Source organism: Rana temporaria, chromosome 7 (genome assembly GCF_905171775.1).
Source record: "Rana temporaria chromosome 7, aRanTem1.1, whole genome shotgun sequence".
In the NCBI taxonomy this organism is placed as follows: domain Eukaryota; kingdom Metazoa; phylum Chordata; class Amphibia; order Anura; family Ranidae; genus Rana; species Rana temporaria.
The window spans coordinates 30961110-30984529 of record NC_053495.1 but is presented as its reverse complement, the minus strand read 5'-3'; the positions used below and the strand labels follow the sequence as shown (position 1 = coordinate 30984529).

At 44.5% G+C, this 23420-nt stretch overlaps 1 protein-coding gene across 1 annotated transcript in view; it reads left to right on the top strand.

Moving 5' to 3' along the window:
• The window catches only part of PRICKLE2 (prickle planar cell polarity protein 2), a 396885-nt gene that overhangs the window by 327371 nt on the left and 46094 nt on the right, over window positions 1–23420 (top strand). Inside the window, exons 5-7 of the mRNA XM_040359177.1 lie at window positions 57–194; window positions 10337–10540; window positions 16774–16960. Coding sequence (XP_040215111.1) covers window positions 57–194; window positions 10337–10540; window positions 16774–16960 — 529 coding nt within the window. The remainder of the gene's footprint in view (window positions 1–56; window positions 195–10336; window positions 10541–16773; window positions 16961–23420) is intronic.

Sequence of the window (23420 nt, the reverse complement as noted above, 5' to 3'; positions counted from 1 at the left end):
ATGAGTCATGTTATTGCAGATGGTTGCAGAGCTGAAATCTTTCTCTGTTATTCCAGGTCCGTTACTGCAATTCTCTGGATGAGGAGGAGAAGAGAGAGCTAAAGCTTTTCAGCAACCAAAGAAAGCGGGAGAATTTGGGAAGAGGAAACGTCCGTCCATTCCCTGTGACCATGACTGGGGCCATCTGTGAGCAGGTAACGATCATAAAACGTTCGCATCTCTTCAGCAACACAGGGGACTGCTGCTGCATGGATTTCCATTATAGCTTCAAAAATGTGTGTGTGCTGTAAACTGTACCAGTCAATCTGATTAAAGTGGATGTAAACCCAACATTTTTTTTATTGTTCAGTGAAATAAAACAGACTTCCAGATAAAGATCAAAGTCCTTGCTTGAGTGACAGGTTATTTACATATCTCGTGCACTAGCTTGCAGATATGCACAGCTTCTTGTCCATGTATATTCTGATGGCTGTTTACACTGAACTGTGGATCACCCCATATTTTGAAAACATTTAATCAAAACACAGGAAAGACAGCCAATCCTGGGAGAGCTGGACGGGAGAGGAGAGGGGTGGGGGATGTGAATTGTGCACTTTACAGAAGCTGTGCATGGCTGCAAGCTAGTGCATGAGATATGTAAATAACCTGTCACTCAAGCAAGGACTTTGGTCTTTATCTAGAAGTCTGTTTTACTTCACTGAACAATAAAAAGAGGATTGCTCAGAGCTGGATTAACTCTGTGTGGCAAGACTGGGCACAGATGATAGGAAATCTTATTCTCTACATTGTGACATAAAAAAAAAAATGGGTTTACATCAACTTTAATCACTAAGACCCCTTTCACACTTTACATGCATTTTTGTGCTAAAAATAGTGCCTGTAAACTGCCTCTTCTGCAGCCCCAGTGTGAAAGTCCGAGTGCTTTCACACTGGGGCGGTGTGCTTGCAGGCATGCAGTCCTGCAAGCTGCATCTTTAGGGTGTTGCAGGAGCGGTGTATACAGCACTCCTTCACCGCCTCTGCCCATTGAAATGAATGGACGCCGCTTTCAACGCGTCTTAAAAGCTCTTTGAAATCAGCGCTTTTACCTAGGGTTGTCCCGATACCGATACTAGTATCGGTACTGATACCGAGCATTTGCCCAAGTACTTGTAAAAAAACTAAGGGGTAGATTCACAAAGGAGATACGATGGCGTATCTCCAGATACGCCGTCATATCTCTGAGTCAGGCCGGTCGTATCTATGCGCCTGATTCATAGAATCAGTTACGCATAGATTTCTGTTAGATCCGACCGGCGTAAGTCTCTTACGCCGTCGGATCTTAACTGCATATGTACGCTGGCTGCTAGGGGCGTGTACGCTGACTTACGCCTAGAATATGTAAATCAGCTAGATACACGAATTTACGAACGTACGCCCGGCCGACGCAGTACAGTTACGCCGTTTACGTTAGGCTTTTCCAGGCGTAAAGTTACCCCTGCTATATGGTGGCGTATATGCGGCGCACCAATGTTAAGTATGGCCGTCGTTCCCGCGACGAACTTTGAAAAATGTACGTTGTTTGCGTAAGTCGTCCGTCAATGGGGCTGGACGTCATTTACGTTCACGTCGAAACCAATGACGTCCTTGCGACGTACTTTGGAGCAATGCACACTGGGAAATTCCACGGACGTCAATCACGTCGGGTCAGGGTTGATTTACATAACACACGCCCACCTCTTCACAATTTGAATTAGGCGGGCTTACGCCGGCCTATTTACGCTACGCCGCCGCAACTTTCTTTTAAGAATACGGCACTTGCCTGTAAAAGTTGCGGAGGCGTAACATAAATAGGATAGGTTACGCCCGCACAAAGAAACGCCATTCTACGTGAATCTACCCCTAATTGTAAAAAATAAAAAACAAATTGTAAAAAAAAAAAAACTACAGACACATGTGCCAATGTCACAATGGATTAAAAAAAAGTATCGGTAATCGGTATCGGCGAGTACTTGAAAAAAGTATCGGTACTTGTACTCGGTCTTAAAAAAGTGGTATCGGGACAACGCTAATTTTAACCCCTCCTGGAGGGGTTAGAAGTGCCCCGCTGGCAGCACCAAAGCACCGCTATAACAGCAGCAAAGCGTTGCTAAAACTAGCAGCGCTTTACTGCTAATGCCCGCACCGCCCCAATGTGAAAGGGGTCATAGAGCAGCGGTTCTCAACTCCTCTCCTGAGGACTCATTAACAGGCCAGATTTTAAGTATTACCTTGGGGAGATGCAGAATAGAATACTGCAAACACTGAGCAGAAAATGATATCACCTGTCATGTATTTCAGTTATCTTGCAAACCTGGCCTGTTAGTGGGTCCTGAGGAAAGGAGTTGAGAACCACTGACTTAGGCCCCGTACACCTTCTCCCATAGAACAACGAGAAAATAGAGAACATGTTCTCTATTTTCTCGTCGAGCTCCTCGGCGGCTCCATCGAGCCAAAACTGTACAGACGACAGAGTTTCTCGGCAGAATCCGGGTTTTGACCGAGTTTCTCGGTGAATTCTGCCGAGAAACTCTGTCGTGTGTACGGGGCCTGAGAGGGTCTGCCCACCCAAAACTGGTATATCAGTACTTTTTATTCATTAAGAAGGGGTAAACAACCTGAAAACTCCTTTTTTATTTAGACTAGCGGTCTCCAACCTTTTTGGCACAGGGAACGGTTTTCGTGCAAGAACATTTTTCCAAGAACCCGGGGGAGGGATACTGGTTAGGGCTTCAATCAATCATCCTGACACTATGGTTGATTTGGTGTCAAGATGATTGAAGCACATTATTTATATTAATGCAGAATCTAAACTTTTTTTCCTGCAACAATAGTCACTTGCCACTGTAGCCGGCTATCAGATGCAGAGCATAACTTGCCACTGTAGCCTGCCACTAAATGCAGCATGTCACTGTTGCAGCCTGCCACGAGATGCAGCTTGCCACCACAGCCACCAGATGCAGCTTGTCACTAGCCTGTCACCACAGCCACCAGATGCAGCTTGTCACTAGCCTGACACCACAGCCACCAGATGCAGCTTGTCACTAGCCTGTCACCACAGCCACCAGATGCAGCTTGTCACTAGCCTGACACCACAGCCACCAGATGCAGCTTGTCACTAGCCTGACACCACAGCCACCAGATGCAGCTTGTCACTAGCCTGACACCACAGCCACCAGATGCAGCTTGTCACTAACATAACACCACAGCCACCAGATGCAGCTTGTCACTAGCCTGTCACCACAGCCACCAGATGCAGCTTGTCACTAGCCTGTCACCACAGCCACCAGATGCAGCTTGCCACTAACTTGCCACCACAGCCACCAGATGCAGCTTGCCACTAGCCTGACACCACAACCACCAGATGCAGCTTGCCACTAGCCTGACACCACAGCCACCAGATGCAGCTTGCCACTAGCCTGACACCACAGCCACCAGACTCAGCTTGTCACTTTGTAAGCGTTTTGTGCAGTGAAAGAACTTCTTAATGCTTCTTGCAGCCTCTCCTTAGCGCTACAACCTTGCTAGAAATCAGCCATTCAAGTTCAGGAGCAGGAAAAACGGTACATGTGCTCTACACTACAGAATTTATGAAGACGGACCCAACAGTGGTAATCCGGCGGTGATGCAGTCTGGTCTCTGCTTTCCTGTGGCTCACCTCTTGTGGCCTGCGTGGCCCGGCTTCAAACAGGGCATGGGCTGGCACAGCCTGGGTGTTGGGGACCCCTGTTCTAGGGGGCTCTATAGGGGAGATCTGTACTCTGAGTTTCTGGTATCGGCACAAGTGCTGTGGTCATTATTAGGGGATCCCACCTTCCCTGCTGGATTTGTTGTTTTATATTATGGGGAATTCAGCATAAGGAACTGGAACACATAGGAGTTGGACAGGAACAGAGTCAGGAAATATGGCAAAAAGAGCTCCTTGTTGGTATATCCAAGACATATAAGAAGCCAGGGACTGACTCAGGCCACCAGACTCCAACTGTCACTAAAACATCAAATGCTGCCACTGTGCCATCGAATGCCGCCACTGTGACACACCCACCCCCTGACCAGTCACCGCTTGCCCGGCACTTACCCTGTCTCGGTGGGGCAGTGGATGGCGGCGGCGAGCGGTGTCGTCCATGCGTCTTTTGTCAGGCATCCAATCACAGTGCCTGTTGTTTTAGCCAGTCAGGTGATGGGTAACAGACCCAAGCACTTGGGGCCAGATTCGCGTAACGTATCTGATTTACGTTACGCCTCCGCAACTTAGACGGGCAAGTGCTGTATTCTCAAAGCACTTGCTCCTTAAGTTGCGGCGGTGTAGCGTAAATCGACAGGCGTAAGCCCGCCTAATTCAAATTTGGATCGGGGGGGCGTGTTTTATGTAAATCTTCTGTGACCCGACGTGATTGACGTTTTTCCCGAACGGCGCATGCGCCGTCCGTGGAATTTCCCAGTGTGCATTGCTCCAAAGTACGCCGCAATGACGTCATTGGTTTCGACGTGAACGTAAATGACGTCCAGCCCCATTCACGGACGACTTACGCAAACAACGTAACTTTTTCAAATTTTGACGCGGGAACGACGGCCATACTTAACATTGTTACGCCACCATATAGCAGGGGTAACTATACGCCATGAAAAGCATAACGTAAACAGCGTAACTTTACTGCGTCGGCCGGGCGTACGTTCGGGAATTCGCGTATCTAGCTGATTTACATATTTGGACACGTAAATCAGCTTACACGCCCCTAGCAGCCAGCGTAAAAATGCACTTAAGCTCCGACGGCGTAAGACACTTACGCCGGTCGGATAGAATAGAAATCTTTGCGTAACTGATTCTAAGAATCAGGAGCATAGATACGACGGCTCGGATAAGGACTTACGACGGCGTACATGGCGCTACGCCGTCGTAATCCGGGCCTTGATTGGCAGAGTTAGGAAAGCGAATATTCATTTGCTTTTCTAACACACCTGGGTGGACTGCAAGTGCCAAGCATGGCACTCGCAGGTCACCTTTTTGACACCTATGGCTCTAATCAGGTGCTTCAAAAACACCCCCTGCCGCTGTAATTCAGGCGCCCGAAAAGGGGGCGGGTGCCTGAATAGGGGGTGGCAGCAGCAGCCATGGATAGATTCATGAAATGCATAAATCTATCCATTGGTCATAGATGGGGGTGGCTGGAGAGAGGGGGCGGCGCTCATGCACCCTTATGGACGCACTGCCACTGCTCATTGGTCCCTAAACCCTACTCCATAGAAGCAGTTGTTTCTATGCTCTGCACTGATGAAGGCCACTAAGCCTGAAAAAGTTCTATGCTGTTTGAAACATGTGGCTGTCTACTGTATGATATTAAGCTGTGCCTTGTACTATATACTATTTTGTTAATGAAACTCTATCTGCATTGCAGTAAATTCAGTATCATTAAAACAGATAGCTTGGACACCCCCTCCACCCCCCCTTCCTGGATGGCAGCAACATGTTGTGATTAAATTATAAAGCTCATTTTATATCTTGCTGTTATACCCCAGTGTTCTGTCCCATCCACAGTCTCCTCGCTGACACTTAAGCATATCTCCATGCTCCAGCAATATAATTGCAGCTTTAAGGAGGGTTTTGTAATGACGCTAATTACAGTGTCGCTGTGATGAAGGTCCTGCCTGCAAGACAGACTGCGGAGAATTTAGTCATGGTGCCCATCTTTATTTCCAATCCCGTTTAAGAACCTTTATTCTAAGAACTTTATTCCCCCATATAATTCCCAACCATGGATGATGTTACTACTTAGACTTATTTTAACTGGTTTGGTTGCACGAGGCCCCCCTGAGGAGACTCTAAAGTCCTGAGGCATCACATCCAATGTGATATCTTAAGTCTAAGCACTTTGTGTTATTAGATGCAGCCAGACTCGGTGAAATCAGTAATAGCCTCCCTGGGAGCTAATTAATGACCGGTGCAGCTAAATAATGAAAGAAATACCACTGTGCTGAGAGACCACGGCTTTGGATTTGTTAAAGGGATACACCACGTGGGCAATTGTGAGGCTTGTAATGTATCGCCTTCCTATACCTTGTACAGATAGGTCTAATTGACTCCTTAGAGAGGTGTTGCACATTGATCAATATTTAAAGGGACCCTTTTCTGAGAAAAACATAGAGGCTGCCATTGCTTCTCATTCTGAAAATGCTAGCTGATTGGTTGTCATACATGCTGTCACAGGTTGCAAGAAAGAAAATCGCTTGATTACCCCAGCAACATAATCGGTGTTGATGGGGGAATTCCTACCAAGGAGCTGTTGTGTTCTCACAGCAGGGGGAGCCATCCCAGCCTGAAGAACACGGTGATTATTGCTAGCAGCATTGCCGATCCTGACCTCCCTGGGGCCCTAAGCAAAATGACATGACACATTAAAAATGAGAAGCGGGGGGCGCTGACGACAGTGACATGTCACATTAAAGAAAGTTGAGAAGCGGGGGTAGGGGGAGTTCTGCTGTCAGAAATGACATCTTACATTAAATTGAGAAGCAGGGGGTGCTGACTTCTTACCTCTTCTCCCATGCAGCCAGCGAGTTGAGAAGCGGGGTGAGGGGGCGAAAATTACTTCTCACCAGGCGGGGCCTCTAGTAATTTGGGGGGCCCTTCGCAGCTTTGCGGGGCCCTAAACGGCTTGCATAGTGAGCCTATAGGGCGGATCGGCCCTGGCTAGCAGCTATAGCCACTGGCAGTAATCACATGAAAAATTTGATATGCTGGTACCCAAGTTGATTGGTTAATTAACTATCAATCAGCCTGCCCATACATGGTTAGAGTGTCAGCCCGTCCCTGCTGAACCTGCTTATTAAAGTGGATGTAAACCCTCCATACACCCAGTGAAGTGAACAGCCTCAGATGATACACATAGATTAACCAAATCTCCCTACATAGGTTGTACATGTATATCTGCTGTGTTCACATTTATATACTGTTTAGAAAGTTGAGATCGTGTTAGGAGATTTTCTCTTCCTGGTTAACACAGAGTGTGATGTCTGGGCATACAGCCAAGATAGCTTACATTGCTGATTGGAGGAAAGGAACACACCCCCTCTCATCATAGGCAGACACTCTCAGGGCTGTTTTGTAATAGGAGCTGCTCTCTGCTACTCTAATTTAGCAACCTCCTTTGACAAAAGATTCAGGCTGCTTTTGTCTAAAAAGTAAAAAAATATGTCAGGAGTTCTCAGGCTGATAACAGAGGATCGGTTCAGAAGAGAGCTATAAGACTTAGCTCATTTAAAAGAGATAACAAAATACTGCAGATATATGTGCCCAGCTCAAATTTCATGAATCGGGTTTACATCCACTTTAAGAAGCATTTTTTACTAGGAGAATTTTTATTTTATTTTAAAACCCTCTTCCAAACAAATACAGACATAAGTCATAACAGCAGGGGTACATGACTATAATCAGATAAAAAATAGGGGTGAAGCGGCAATTAGGACTTTACATATTTTATCCTTTAACTATCTACACATTACATTGAGGTAGTTGTGGCACTGTTTGAAAACAGCATGGTATTCGCTAGAATTACCTTTTAACAAAGCAGTGCTGAGAGCAGTAGTGATGTGCCAAGTCCCTTTACCCAATGCAACCAATCAGATCACTGTTCATCTATTCAAGAACTCTGCAATCTAATTAGTAAGTTAGTTTAGTTTCCAAAGGTAGAGCTTTTTAAATCTGTAAATATAACCATTAACAAATTCTGCTTTGGTTTCCGAAGCTGAAAGATCTAATCACCTGATTTTCTAAACATTCAGAGTTATTTGGAAATTATCCGATGGTTTCGATCAGTGGTCGCCAACCTTTCAGGCCACTAAACTCACAAGTTTAAATCCTGAATTTTACATGCCCTATAGCAGGGGTGTCAAACTCAATTTCATTGTGGGCCACATCAGCATTATGATTGCCCTCAAAAGGGCCAGTTGTATCTGTAATATTAGATGTCCAGCACATCCTCTCCCCTTACATTAGATGTCAAGAGCCACCCCACCATCAGAAGTTGAGTCCCCTACTCTCCCTTACATCACAGTGCACCCCCCTTACTTTATGCTGCTGCTGGGAAGAAGCTGGATGCATTAGAACCTGAGGCTCTAATTGGTTTAAAAAAGTGGTGGGCTTGGGTGCAGGGCACTGCGCTCTGAGCCCACCCAGTTGTGTGACAATAGCGATTTATTATCCGCTATTGTCTTCCTGCTTCTCCTCGTGGCAAGTCAGAAAGAGGGTGACCGTATTGGCCGCCGAGAAGGAGACGCAGGGGGAAGCTGCCCGCGACATAGATAGGGTAAATGCTAGGAGCGAGCGATGGATGGGGTAGTGGGTGCTTTGCCCATTGACCAATTGACCGTATTGGCCGCCGAGGAGAAAACGCAGGGGGAAGCTGCCCGCGAAATAGATAGGGTAAATGCTAGGAGCGAGCGATGGATGGGGTAGTGGGTGCTTTGCCAATTGACCGTATTGGCCGCCGAGGAGGAGACGCAGGGGGAAGCTGGCCGAGACATAGGGTAAATTCTGGGAGCGAGCGATGGATGGGGAAGTGGGTGCTTTGCCAATTGACCAAGCGACGGGGGGTATTTTGACTGCCGGAACCACCGATCGGAGGGGGGTTTTGACTGACGGACCGACTGGACCCCCCCTCCATTTTTTTGGGGGGGAGCGGCAAAAGGTCCCCCTGATTGTTTTCCGCTCCCCTTCCCCCCAAAATATTGAGCACCAGCCTCCACTGCATCCACCACAATGTTCATTTATGGCAAATCCCTGGTGACCACCAAAATGTTCTCATGGAACATCAGTGGTCCACGAATCACAGGTTGGCAACCACTGGTTTAGATTATATTGGGAAAATCCTATTGCTTAAAAGGAACCGCTTTTTTATCGTTGTTTCTATCCTGGCCTGGTCTTTTGGAGGCATGGGGGACCTTGTAAACAATAATGGGTATCTTATTAAAGTAATGCATAAATAACAATGGTCCGTACATGGGCTGACTTTCCAAGGACTCGATAAATTGTAGAAGAAATAAAGTAGGAGAAAAGAGTAATATGATGCTAAGCTGGCCATACACATGGCAGTATTCTGTCAATTTTAACCAAATTTCACAAATAATAACCAGAAACTAACCTACCAACCACAAGTTAAATCGACCATCAGGATTTGGTCAGTTGTGAAGTTAAAACTGGGTGATACATTGAGGGCTTTACTGCAGTTTATGAGAATCAAATAAGAAAAGGGAAAAACTGTCAATTTCATTAAAAGTAATTGGAATTCTCTGCCGGGTTCCCTTGGGAACAATTTCCATCCCAACTCTATTGAGTTGAACTAAACCATTTTTGTGTCTTCAATTGATTTTCTCTATCATGTAGTTGTGTGTATAGCTTACTTTACGCTTGATCAATTTTAAGGTGATTGCAAACATTTTTAACCAGGTTTCTATTTAAGAAATGATAAACAGAATGAAGGCAAATTTACACTAAGGGCCGTTCACGCTATGTGCGGTGAGTGGTGTTTTTGTGGACTGGATCAATGCCAGTCACCACAAGGGCACATAGAAAACATTTGTTTTCTATGTGCCCTCTTCACACCACAAGGCTAGTGTGATGTGCTAAAAATCTGCCACAGTGTTATTGTGTACTCCCAGCGGGGAGCCTTCATGGCTAGCAGATTGCAATGATCACTGGTGGCAGCTATAGCTGCTGGCAGTGATCGCATTCAAAAATTCCAACAGGCTGGTTGTACTGAAGTCGATTGATCAACCAGCCTAGATTTAATCCATTTATGTCCGGTTTTAACAATTTGTATTGTTTTGAAACTGTTGATAGGCAGGGCCGTCTTAATAGCATCATGGGCCCCTGGGCAAAGTAATGCTCTGGGGCCCCTACAATGATGACAGTGCAGGTAAACAGACATCAAGTAGGTAGGAGGCAGACTGCCCCCCCTGTGCATCTATCACTCTCAGTACCATCATGGGGCCCCCAATTTTGGGGCAGCGTGGGCTCAAGGGCCAGCTGCTTTGGGGAAAGTGCAGGGGCAGTGCCCAGGTGTGCCCTCTCATTAAGACAGCCCTGTTGATAGGTTTATTTGATCAATTTGGTAATTTTGCAATAGAAACTAATACATCAGTTGAAGTTGTGTGAAGATTGATGAGTCTACCTGGTAGATAACACCTAAAAGATATTTTTTTGTTTACGAGTGACCAGCCTATAATACAATTTCTATGCATTTTGTACTTTTTATTCTTTGGGTCTCTATGTGATCATGCGATGATGACCTGTTATAAATCACATTTTCCTCCTGTCTTGCAGTGTGGAGGTCAGATTAATGGAGGGGACATGGCTGTGTTTGCATCAAGGGCGGGCCATGGCGTGTGCTGGCATCCCCAGTGCTTTGTGTGCACCATATGTAACGAGCTGCTGGTCGACCTTATTTACTTCTCCCAGGACGGGAAAATTTACTGCGGCAGACACCACGCAGAGTGTTTGAAGCCGCGATGTTCAGCCTGTGATGAGGTAAGAAAAGATCAGAATATTCACAAAAATGTTGCCAAGAATATTCTCCCTGCAGGTTCTTGAACAGTACAGACCGTGCTATTTCTGTGCTCCAATCCATCCACCTTTTTACACAATCAGTATTTAGCACGTTTATAGATTATATTCAAAAACATTTTAAACTGCTAAAAATCCATATATTTATGAAGGCAACAATATCTGATTCTGTTACTAAAATTATCATTTTACCACCTTGCAAAAAAATAGTTATAAAACTTAGCAGTTCAGCAGACAGTATATTGCATGTGGTTGCATGAAATCATGTGAAAAGAGCCAGCAGTGGGACTCAAAAGCACATCGGGCTTGCTGATCCGGGCCTGTGAATGCGTAAAATTCAGTTTAGTACAAGTTAGTTGAATTTTACAGTTTAAACTCAGTAGAAGTGTTTCCTGAAAAGTGATAGCAGTTGATTGAGCATTTTCACTTTTTGCCTAGAGCTGTGCTTTAAAGCTTAAAGTGATACTAAACACACAGGGCCAGATCCACAAAAACGGGCGTATATTTAGGCGGGCGTAGCGCATCTCATATGCGCTACACCGCCGTAAAGTTCTTTGAGGATACTCCTAGGGTATCCTCAAAGAACTTGCTCCCATATGCGGGCCGGCGTAACGTAAATCTGCCGGCGTAAGACTGCGTAATTCAAAGTAGGCTTGGAGTGGGCGTGTTGTATGGTAATCTGGTATGACCCCACGTAATTGACGCTTTTTACGAACGGCGCATGTGCCGTCCGAGGATGTATCCCAGTGCGCATGCGCGAAAAAACGTCGCAAATAGTTAATGCTTTCGACCTGAACGGAACTTAAGCAAAGCCCTATTCACGAACGATTTACGCAAACGACGGAAAATTCGATGCTGTCCCGACGTCCATACCTAACATTGCGTACACCTCATAGAGGCAGGGGTAACGTTACGCCGAAAAAAGCCTCACGTAAACTACGTAAAAAAATGCGCCGGGCGGACGTACGTTTGAGAATCGGCGTATCTAGCTAATTTGCATACTCTACGCGGAAATCAACGGAAGCGCCACCTAGCGGCCAGCGTAAATATGCACCTAAGATCCGACGGCGTACTAAGACGTACGTCAGTCGGATCTAGCCCACGTTCAGGCGTATCTTGTTTTGTGGATACAAAACAAAGATACGACGGCGCATCGTAGAACTTACGCGGCGTATCAATAGATACGCCGCCATAAGTTCTTTGTGGATCTGGCCCACACTGTTTAATTGACATTGTCCCTTCTATTTATGTATGTGGATGATGGCACTGTAATTATTTTAATAATAAAAAATAAAAAAATCAATATACAGCTGTCACATGACCCAAGCTCTTTCCCAGCCTGTCTGCAGGGAAAAACAAGCAGGAGGAGCGTCTATAATTTAGTGATAATAATATCACTAAACTGTTTTAAATTGTCCAAATTTTTTTTTTTTAAATCAAATACTTTTTTTTCTTTTGGTGGAAATAACATGATGTTGGTGGATTTCTCCCAGTCACAGGCAGAGTCACGCCCCTCCAGCCTGTGTCTTAGAATAAGAGGGAGGTGAATCCTTCATGAATCAAGATGTAATTTCCCACCCCTATTGTGTTTATCTGGTTAGTGGGCATGGAGGAGGAGGGAGGGAGTGAGCTGTCATTTACCACTGTGTATACACCCACATGTGTGACTCTATAGTCACATGGGATGCTCAGATGTTATAGCGAGGAAATGCTCAGCAAAGAAACTAGGGGTCGACCAATATTGTTTTTTCAGGGCTGATACAATACAGACTTTTCGGCCACCTTTCAGGCCGATAGCCGATATCAGCTGCCGATATTTCGTGCATTTAAAAAATATATATATTTTTACACTGTCCTTTTAATGTTGTTAAAAAATCGTGATCTTTATTCTAAGCAAAAAAATATGTGATTATAATTTTAGCAAAAATCGTGCAGCTCTACTGTATAGGGGATCGCAAAAGCCTGATACAAAGTAAATTCCGAAAAAATACACTCTGTATCTCTGTTTCTAACTATGCGACTGATTCATAGAATCAGTTACGCATAGCTAGCCCTAAGATCCGACAGGTGTAATTGAATTACACTGTCGGATCTTAAGGATGCAATTCTAGGCCGGCCGCTAGGTGGCGAGGCCATTGCGGCCGGCGTAGAATATGCAAATGAAGACTTACGGCGATCCCCGAATGTCCAGAACGGCCCGTCGATCTAAATCTACGTAGTTTCCGTCGGGTTACGCCGCGTAAAACTAGGGCTGAGCCCTAGTTCTCTTAAGCCATGTTAAGTATGGCCGTCGTTCCCGCGTCGAAATTTAAACATCAACATCGTTTGCGTAAGACGTCCGTGAATGGCGCTGGACGCCATTTACGTTAACGTCTAAGCAAATGACGTTGGTGCGACGTCAGTTAGCGCAATGCACGTCGGGTAATTTACCCGACGGAGCATGCGCAGTACGTCCGGCGCGGGAGCGCGCCTAATTTAAATGGGACTCGCCCCATTCGATTGGGCCCGCCTTGCGCCGGACGGATTTAAGTTACACCGCTGCAAATTTCCAGGTAAGTGCTTTGTGGATCGGGCACTAACTTGGAAAAATTGCGGCGGTGTAACTTAAATCGGGAAAGTTAAGTTGTGCCCGGGCTACGTGAATCTGGCCCAATAAGCTTACCGGTGTTAAATTAGTTAAACCCTCCATTGCCTTAAAAAAACACCTGCTGTAATGTACACTTTCTTCTATACCTGGCAAATCTTCTTGTTTACATGCCGGGGGAACTACATCTCCTGCTGTACTCTCGGCCCACGGTAAGCGCTGCAGGTCTCTGCTCTGCTGTTGTGTCTCCGCCTCCCTCTCCTTTTGGTAAATCACAAAAATGAACCGCGGGCAAGGGGAAGGAGAAGAGGGCAGGTATAGGAGCACTTTGAGCTTTTAGACCTGTAGTTCCCCCAGCATGCAAACAAGAAGACTTGCCGGGTGTAGAAGAAAGTGTACATTACTGCAGGTGGCTTTTGAATCAATGGAGTGTTCAACTAATCCAACCCCAGTAAGCTTATTGTGCCCAGAGCCAGAGTTTAATGAATACAGGCCTGCATTCATTTCTGTCTATTATATCTGCCTTTAGTTCAGCTTTAACGCTTTGAAAAATACAACACGCCATCTAAAACCATGTCAGTAAAAAAAAAAAAAAAGTGATTCATATTTCAGGAATTTGCCCTTTATTAGAGGGCTGTTTTAACCTCTAAAGCAATGACTGCATTAGTATTGACTAGGGGGGCACAGTGTTAAGCTGTCATTGAGTGAAAATGCCCAGGGGTTGCACTGTATACAGATGTTGCACAAGATATTTTGGTTGAGCTATATATCCTGGTGAGATTGTAGACATAGCTGCTCTTATCTCAGCTCAGTATGCTACGAGTCAGCAGAAGTCACACCGCAGTCCATCCCTTGATAGGATAAAGTTGGATTAAGTCAAGCCTTGGGGATATGTTGAGATTGAAGTTTCTTCTTGTTGCTGTTGTGTGATCTCAGAACACTGAAGGCGGAATGCGGTGTATTGTTTTCCCAGAATAATTGGAATCTGCAGAACGATGACTCTTATGACAGTTTTACAGTCGTTGTAAATGTTTGTGGTCAGATCCAGACGGGACAACTTTTAGTGTTTTATGGTGAGCTAATAAACCCCCAAACGTAAACTAAAACACAATAAAAGCCTTCATAAATGGAAGGTATTTGCATTCCTCTGCTGTGATAGGGTACTTTCTTACCAGAAAATTATAAAATATTTTTCAGAGAACTACTTCTATACCTAAAATGGGGTGTTTGGTGCAGCATTCTCAAGAGAATTTGAAATTAAATTGTGAAAGTTGCCCCTTGGTGTGACTTTCCTACTCTTACCCTAAGGTAAATCTTTGATTTACTGTGGAGGTTTTAACCCAACCCCCCCAAATCATAGAACATTTAATAAAAAAAAAAAAAAATGAGGAGCAAATAAAAAAGCCTAGTGCTTCCAGCAATGGCAAGAATGTGACCCATAAACCTATTTGACAATGCTGGTGCTTGTTGATTTGTTGATTGTCCACTCAGGCATCTGGCACTGTCCATAGGGGCATCAAGATTCTTTAGTCCTTATGTCTGTGAAGGTTCTCATTTGTCTAGGTCATGTCATTAGTCCATAGTTGGACTTGTTTTCTAAGGCCTTGTACACAAGACCGGACATGTCCGCTGAAACTGGTCCGCGGACCAGTTTCAGAGGACAGATCCGATCGTGTGTACAGGCTAGCGGACAGATTTCCAGCGGACAAAAGTTTCTTAGCATGCTTGTCCACTGGAGAGCTGTCCGTCGGACATGTCCGCTGGTTAGTACGTCTAACCAGCGGACCGAAATCCTGCGCATGCGTCGAATTCATTCGACGCATGCGTGGAAGCATTGAACTTGCGCGATAGAGAATGTCGGTGTCGTCCACGTCACCGCGTTCTGTCCGTGGGGATTTCAGTTTGATGGTGTGTACAGCCATCAGACCGAAATCTCCGAGTGGACATGTCCGATGAAAACAGTCCGCGGACCGTTTTCATCGGACATGTCCCCTCGTCTGTATGGGGCCTAAGACTTTTCGTAACTTCTCTAAAGCCTCGTACACACGACCGAGGAACTCGACGGGCGAAACACATCGTTTTCCTCGTCGAGTTCCTTGTTAGGCTGTCGAGGAACTCGACAAGGCAAGTTTCTCTATTCCCGTAGAGGAAATAGAGAACTTGCTCTCTTTTTGGCTCGTCGATTTTCTCGACAGTTTCCTCGACGAAAATGTACACACGACCGGTTTCCTCGGCAAAAAAATTGTGTGTACGAGGCTTAAGTCTCTAAAGCTGGCCATCGTTGGAGTAATTTTCTTTCCTGTACCCACAGGTTTCCTCCATCAGCACAGTCAGTGTTGGTGGGGGGAATCCCTCTCACTGAGCTATTGTGTTCTCCCTGCGGCTGGGAGAACACAAAGTGATTATTGCTAGTGGCTGGCAATAATCACATTAAAAATCCGACAGGCTGGCTGTAGCCAAGTTGAAGAATCTATTGTCTTGGGTACAATGAGCCTGCCCATATATGGTTCGAATCTTGGCCGGTTCCCGCTGAACTGGCCGAGATTCAAAACAGTCTGTGGCTGGCTTAAGCCACTTCTTAAAGGGGTTGTAAAGTTTCATGTTTTTTCACCTTAATGCATTCCATGCATTAAGGTGAAAAATCATCTGATGATTGTCGGCCCCCCAGTGGGACTTTCCAGGGCTCAGGTAAGTAAAACGAGGGGGAGTGTTTTACTTACCTGAGCCCTGGAAAGTCCCACGTTGCAAACACACTCTTCCTTTGCTTGGTTTTCTTGGCTTTTCGTTGGATAGATTGATAGCAGCGCAGCCATTGGATCGCACTGCTGTCAGTTGACTCCAGTGATGCGAGGGGCGGGGCCAAGTCCTGTAGTCGGCAGCTATGGATGCCGACTACAGGACTCGGGAGCACGTCCGCAAGGTAACCCCCTTGGGAGAGCTTTTCCCAGAGAGGGTTATCAGAAGCGGGGGGGAGCCGAGACAGCCGCAGAGGGACCCCAGAAGACGAGGATCTGCACAGTGGGGAGTAAGTATGACATGTTTATTATTTAAAAAAAAATATTCAAAGCTTTAGTATCACTTTGAGTTCAAAGAGGTGTCTGGAAGATGCCACAGAATTCATATTCACACACGTAACACAGACATCTTAATCCAATCACTATGGAATGCGTTGACATGTTGATTATCTAAGAACAGGAGGGTATGTGCGAAATAAACACATATGCAGACTACTTGACACCGTGGATGGGATTTTGTAACTAGAACAGGGTGATTCCACAACTTTTACACATATCATCTTGTTCATGGACAGTCAACTTCTGTCTTGACACATTCCATGGTGATTGGATTAAGGTGTCTGTGCTACCTGTGTGGATATAAATGGATAAATGGATATAAATGCTGGGAGAACTTCCTGATGCTCATTGGAAGTCAAGACAAATTTGACTACTTACTTCTAGCTAGTCTTTATTCTTGTGTGAGTGTAAAAAAACGCACAAGATTATCATAATCTCGACTTGAACTGAATTTTATTTTGAACTGTATCTTAGGTTGATGTCTACTCTACCTTTTGAACATTTCTTGCTCAGAAAACTGATTCCTCCTGTTCTTTTAGATTATTTTTGCAGATGAATGTACAGAAGCGGAGGGCAGACACTGGCACATGAAACACTTTTGTTGCTTTGAATGTGAAACAGTTCTTGGAGGCCAAAGATACATAATGAAGGAAGGACGTCCATACTGCTGCAACTGTTTTGAATCTCTGTATGCGGAGTACTGTGACACCTGTGCACAACACATAGGTAAGTCAGTGTGCTATTTGGTGCCCACAGTTTACAGAATTTGTGTCCCTAAACAGATCAAATTAGTATGAATGCAGCCATAACATTATTAGCTCTCTTTCATTGTCATTTTCTTTATGTGCTGTACAGTATCTATATATATAAAACTCAACGTGTGTATGTATGTTCCAGCATCACGTCCAAACGGCTAAAGATATTAACATGAAACTTGGCACACATGTTACTTATATGTCAGCAACAAACATAGGATAGGTGGTTTAACCCTTACCCACCCCCATTTGCCATGGTCGGGGTTTTTCTTTAAAGTCCCATTCAACTCTATGGGAAATACATGTTACTTCATTACTTCCAAACGGCTGTAGATATTTCGATAACACTTGGTCACATGTTACTTATATGTCCACTTAAACTATAGGATAGTTAATTTATCCCATAACTACCCCCATTTGTGAGGGTCGGGTTTTTGTTTAAAGTCCCATGCAAATCAATGGGAAATGTATGTTCCCACATAACTTCTGTACGCCTGGAGATATTTCAATAATAATACCTGGTACACATATTACTTATATGCCAAATAAAAATATATGACAGTTAAATTAACCCTTACCTACACCCTTATATAAAAGATGGGTATATTTATATTACTATGATTTTCCTCCCCAAAAGGTTAAGATGGGAAGACCGGGCAACGCCGGGTATTCAGCTAGTATATTCATAAATCTAAGGGGGGGGAGAGAAAGTAACTTGACTTTATAATTGCACTGCAGATTCTTTTCCTCCGAGCAAGTTGCCTCTTAAAGCAGGCAACTGCTAATCTGTTGCTCTTAAAGCAGTTATATGTTGCCCCTTAAATATTCTGGGAAATGTAGGAGGTGTAGACCCCTTTTTTCTTGAACAGATGGGTGAGTTCCAGTTTTTCTGGAAATCCCCTTTAACCTCTTCACACCTAGGGGTTAAAGCGGGAGTTCACCCAATTAAATTTTTTTTTCTCTTTTCCCCTTAGATTCCTGCTCGTTTTGTCTAGGGGAATTGGCTAGTTGTTTTAAAATATGAGCCATACTTACCGTTTTCGAGATGCATCTTCTCCGTCGCTTCCGGGTATGGGTCTTCGGGAGCGGGCGTTCCTTCTTGATTGACAGTCTTCCGAGAGGCTTCCGACGGTCGCATCCATCGCGTCACTAGTAGCCGAAAGAAGCCGAACGTCGGTGCGGCTCTATACTGCGCCTGCGCACCGACGTTCGGCTTCTTTCGGAAAATCATGACGCGATGGATGCGACCGTCGGAAGCCTCTCGGAAGACTGTCAATCAAAATAGGAACGCCCAGTCCCGCAGCCCATACCCGGAAGCGGCGGAGAAGATGCATCTCGTAAACGGTAAGTACGACTCATATTTTAAAACAACTAGCCGATTCCCCTAGACAAAACGAGCATCCATCTAAGGGGAAAAATTGTTATGTATGGGTGAACCTCCGCTTTAAAACAAATGTTAACGCCGAAGCACAATTTTGCAACTTTGACATGAGTTAGTAAAATTGTACCTATCATCACAACTACTTTGTGCAACTAGGTGAATTACACCTTGTTTTTTTTTTCAAGATAAATTGGGTTTTTATTTGGTGGTAAATGGTAATGGATATCTCTCGTTTTTTTGTTTGTTTTTTTATTAGCAAAGGAAAACTGGCCCAAAATAGTAAAAAAAAAAAGTATTTTAGCTGTATATTTCTTGTTACTACCATAACCTACCACCAAAGAACAACCCAAAGTAAATTTGTCATTTTTTCTGCTCCCATCAATTGCTGTAATACCGCATATGTGTATGTTACTTGTTGTTTGTAACCGTAGTACAGCCTAGAAACAATGGTGTGCGTTTTGCTTTTTTTTTTTTATTATTATATTGTACCTAAAACACCCTGGCACTAACTGATAGTGATACTAATTTTAAAAAAATACAGTCCAAAATATACTGACAATGACCTTTGCCCCTGACCTTGACCTTTGATCCTAACCCTGACACTGACCTGGATCAAACATCGATATAGGTATTTTTTCTTTATTTTATTTTTAATTTTTTTATTTTTATATTTAAAAAAATTTAAACACTTTTCTCTCAGCAAGGAGAGAGAAAGATAAAATGTATCTGTCCTCTCCACTCACAGAGAGAGAAACACAGGGGTGGGCTTCACAGTGACTGATCAGTGTGATAGCCAATCCAAGGCTATCATATCGATCAGGTGAGCTGGAACCGGGATTTCTGGGTAATGAAAGGGACCCGGCGTTCTCGGTGAGACCCCAGTCTCTGTGCTGGGAGTGCCCTGTGCGGCCCCAGAGAAAAAAGCCCAGTCCAGTGAGGCCACATATCTGCATACTTTCAGCGTGAAGAAGCTAAGGTGTGTTTCAGTGGTGCATTCAACCAAACTTTTATTCCGTTCTACCATTTTGTGATTGATAATAACAATAGTTTGGTTGTTGGAATTAACTGCTACTACAGCATTCAAAAGATTGAAATTACCAAAGTTGATGAAACAGTTGCAATAAAGCTTTGATACTACTCATTAGGGAAACACAATAAAGAGAGGGCACGCCAGCCTTGTACATTACCTCAAAGACTATTGATAAAAAAGAAGTACATGTACTGTATTGTATCTACACACAAGTGGTGCAACAGACAAAGCTCATCAGGAAATACAGTTGTACAGTCTGCTTCTTAGGCCGCGTACACACAGTCGGTCAAAACTGATGGAAACGGACTGAAGGTCCGTTTCATCGGTCCAAACCGACCGAGTGTGGGCCCCATCGGTCCGTTATCCTTCGGTTGAAAAATTTAGAACTTGCTTTAAAATTCAACCGATGGACGCCTAACCGATCGGTCTAAACCGATGGTTAGTACGCACGACCATCGGTTCAAAGTCCATGCATGCTCAGACTAAATGAGGGGACGGGAGCGCTCGGTCTTGTAAAACTCACGTTCGTAATGGAGATAGCACATTTGTCACGCTGTAACAGACTGAAAAGTACGAATCGGCTCTAACTAAACTTTCACTAACACGCAGGAACACGGAATCGGCAAAAGCAGAGGCAAGGGTTGCGCCAAAGGCTTTGGCCTTCCCCTTTATAGTGACGTCGTACGTGGTTTACGTGTCTGCGTTCTGAACCGAACGCTTCTTTAACCTATGGTGTGTAGGCACATCAGACCATCAGTCAGCTTTATCGGTGAACCGATGAAACGGCCCTTCAGTCTGTTCTCATCGGATGGACTGATCGTGTGTACAGGGCTTTAGGCTTGGGATGACCTACCCTGGATCCAATTGGCTTACACGTTTCGAGGGTAAACCCTCTTCTTCTGAGCTTTTGGCTCTGAAGAAGAGGGTTTAACCCTAGAAACATGTAAGCCAATTGGATCCAGGGTACATACTCCCAAGCCTCAGGAGCACAGTGAGCTGACTGTACAAGATGACCTTTGTCTGTTGCACCACTTGTGAGTAGATGCATGTAATTTTTTTTTATAAATAAATGGTCATTGAGATAATGTGCTAGGCTGGTGTGACCTTTCTTTCTTGCGTTTTACTCAGTTTGATGTTGGGACTCCCACAGTTCTGAGAGAGCAGCAAGGCGTGGTATGTTTGCATCTGGAACATCTGGAGTACAGATGTACAGGAAAATCTCTTGGTAGGCCATTTTTATGCAAAGGAGGTGAACTGTGTATTTACCACTCAATAGGACAGTGGCTGTTGGATTAAACTCCAGCTCAAGCCATTTTTTTTTTTTGTATAAAATATGATACAATAACAAAATCTGTAAAGCCGCGTACACACGATCAGTCCATCCGATGAGAACGGACCGATGGACCGTTTTCATCGGTTAACCGATGAAGCTGACTGATGGTCCGTCGCACCTACACACCATCAGTTAAAAAACCGACCGTGTCAGAACGCAGTGACGTAAAACACAACGACGTGCTGAAAAAAACGAAAGTTCAATGCTTCCAAGCATGCGTTGACTTGATTCTGAGAATGCGTGGATTTTTAACCGATGGTTGTGCCTACTAACGATTGTTTTTTTCCCATCGGTTAGAAATCCATCGATTAAATTTAAAGCAAGTTGGCTTTTTTTTAAACCGATGGTTAAATAACCTATGGGGCCCACACACGATCGGTTTTGACCGATGAAAACGGTCCATCAGACCGTTGTTCTCTGTTTAACCTATCGTGTGTACGAGGCCTAATGGTTTTATTGCTGTCTTTCTCCCCACTGGGGAGATTGTCCCTCGCGTCTTTTGTGGTAACTGGGACAGGAAGTGAATAGAATTTCTACAATAATAATAGAGAAAGCAGGGCTAGGACATAGGCTTCCATTGTACTGTTAGCCCCAACCTTTAGTGAGCAGCACCATTATATTCTAAGGAAATGGAAAATAAAAGCTATTTATACAACTCTTTATTGGGTCTTTGAGTGACTGTTATTAAAATTCTCTTCCACTATCTTTACGGAAAATATACACAATCCGTCTAGGTTAGGTTTTAGTGGTTGGCCTGTAACATTCTTTAAAGCATTACACAATGGTTCTGATGTATTTGACTTTGTGAGGCAGGATAATGAATCATAGTATTCATTACCCATTGTGTTCCATCACATATACAGGCTTGTTTGAGTATCTGCAGACGAGAAATGGACAGATTTTGATCATTCTTATGCCCTGTACACACAATCGGATTTCTGATGGAATCAAATCCGATGGATTTTTTCGTTGGATATCCGATGAAGCTGACTTTCATCAGTCTTGCCTACACAATATCAGACTAAATTCCGACCGTGTCAAAACGCAGTGACGTAAAACACTACAACAAAGTTTAATGCTTGCGAACATGCGTCGACTTCATTCTGAGAATTTGTGGATTTTTCTCCAATGGATTTCCACACAGACGATTGGAATTTCCTAACGGTTTTTCATCCATAGGAAAAATTTAAAACATGTTTTTTTTTTTTACACCAATGGAAAAAAGACCGATGGGGCCCACGCGCGATCGGTTTGTCCGATGAAAACAGTCCATCGGTCTTAAAAATGCCATAAATCTATCCCCTATTTTGTAGACGCTATAACTTTTGCGCAAACCAATCAATAAATGCTGTTGATGTGTTACAAAAGTCTAAACTTTTCCATACCACCTTGTATAAACAGCATAATATTATAATATTATATCTGACTGTACTCACATACTAATATGTTAGTATTAGTATGGATTTCTTGTCCTCTTCGGTGTTCTGCAGTGGTAGGCAATTATGGATGGCGCAGAAAGCAGCAGTATACTGTGGTGAAAGATATTTTACTGAATTATAAAATGTCTGTCACCGCAAGGACACGCAGGAAACAATTGTGTCAACCCAATAGGTGTTCTATTGGATGAATTCAAGCGGAGACTGCCAGGCCTTTTCGTTCACATTAGTGCCTAGCCTCACAAATGCGCTTCTGGAAGAATGGTCAAACATTTCCATAGACACACTCCTAAACCTTGTGGACAGCCTTCCCAGAAGAGTTGAAGCTGTTATAGCTGCAAAGGGTGGACCAACTTAACATTGAACCCTGTGGACTAAGACTGGGATGCCATTAAAGTTTGTGTAAAGGCAGGTGTCCCAATACTTTTGACAATATAGTGTATATACTGGGCTTATAAGTGCAATAATCTATAGCAATCAGTCTTATATACTGGTAAGACCTTAGTACTGCACTTACCATTTTTTTTTTTTTTAGCTAGAGATACTAAAGAAATACTTTTAATATATGCATATGTAGCGGCCTGCTCCTGTTGAACAGGCGCTGCTTTAAATTTAGTGGGGTCTGAGCTGTTATTTGGCTCAGACTAGTGTGATTAATGGCAAATTTAGCCTCTGTTCCAGCCATGGCTGTGCTGGGAGTTCCACCATTGTTCGCTTGGGGGTGTCATTACCACCCCAGGCCAAGGGTGGCAGCAGCAAGGTCAAGGTGTATTGGGTGTTCCCCTCAGCAGTGAATCAGTGGGAGTGGTCGCCCCACTGTGCATGCTGGGGAGGGGTACTTAAGGGACAGACGCCATTGGTGCGGGGGTCGTTGTTCGCGCCTCGTGGCCTGCCTGGCCTGAGGTGCGTGTCCTGAATGCTGACTCTGGGACCACAGGGTCCGGGGGGGCACGGCTTCGCCTGGTAGGCCCAGTAGTCAGACTGGGGCCTGCTTTCTGAAGAGGTGATCCTGTGCTGTCCGTCCTGCGGGAAGAAGCCGCTTGATAAAGGAAGCCATGGGAGACCTATCCTGAAGAGGGCCATGCAAGAGACTGGTATCTTGGGAGGAGGCCTGGAAACTTCATTGAAGGATGCACCATACACTGAGAGGCTTGACAGTCGCATCTAGGTTCTATAAAAGTTAAAGTGGAAGTAAACCCTTCAATTTGATGGTTACAAAAACAGTTAACATTCCCGGCATGCCGGAAATGC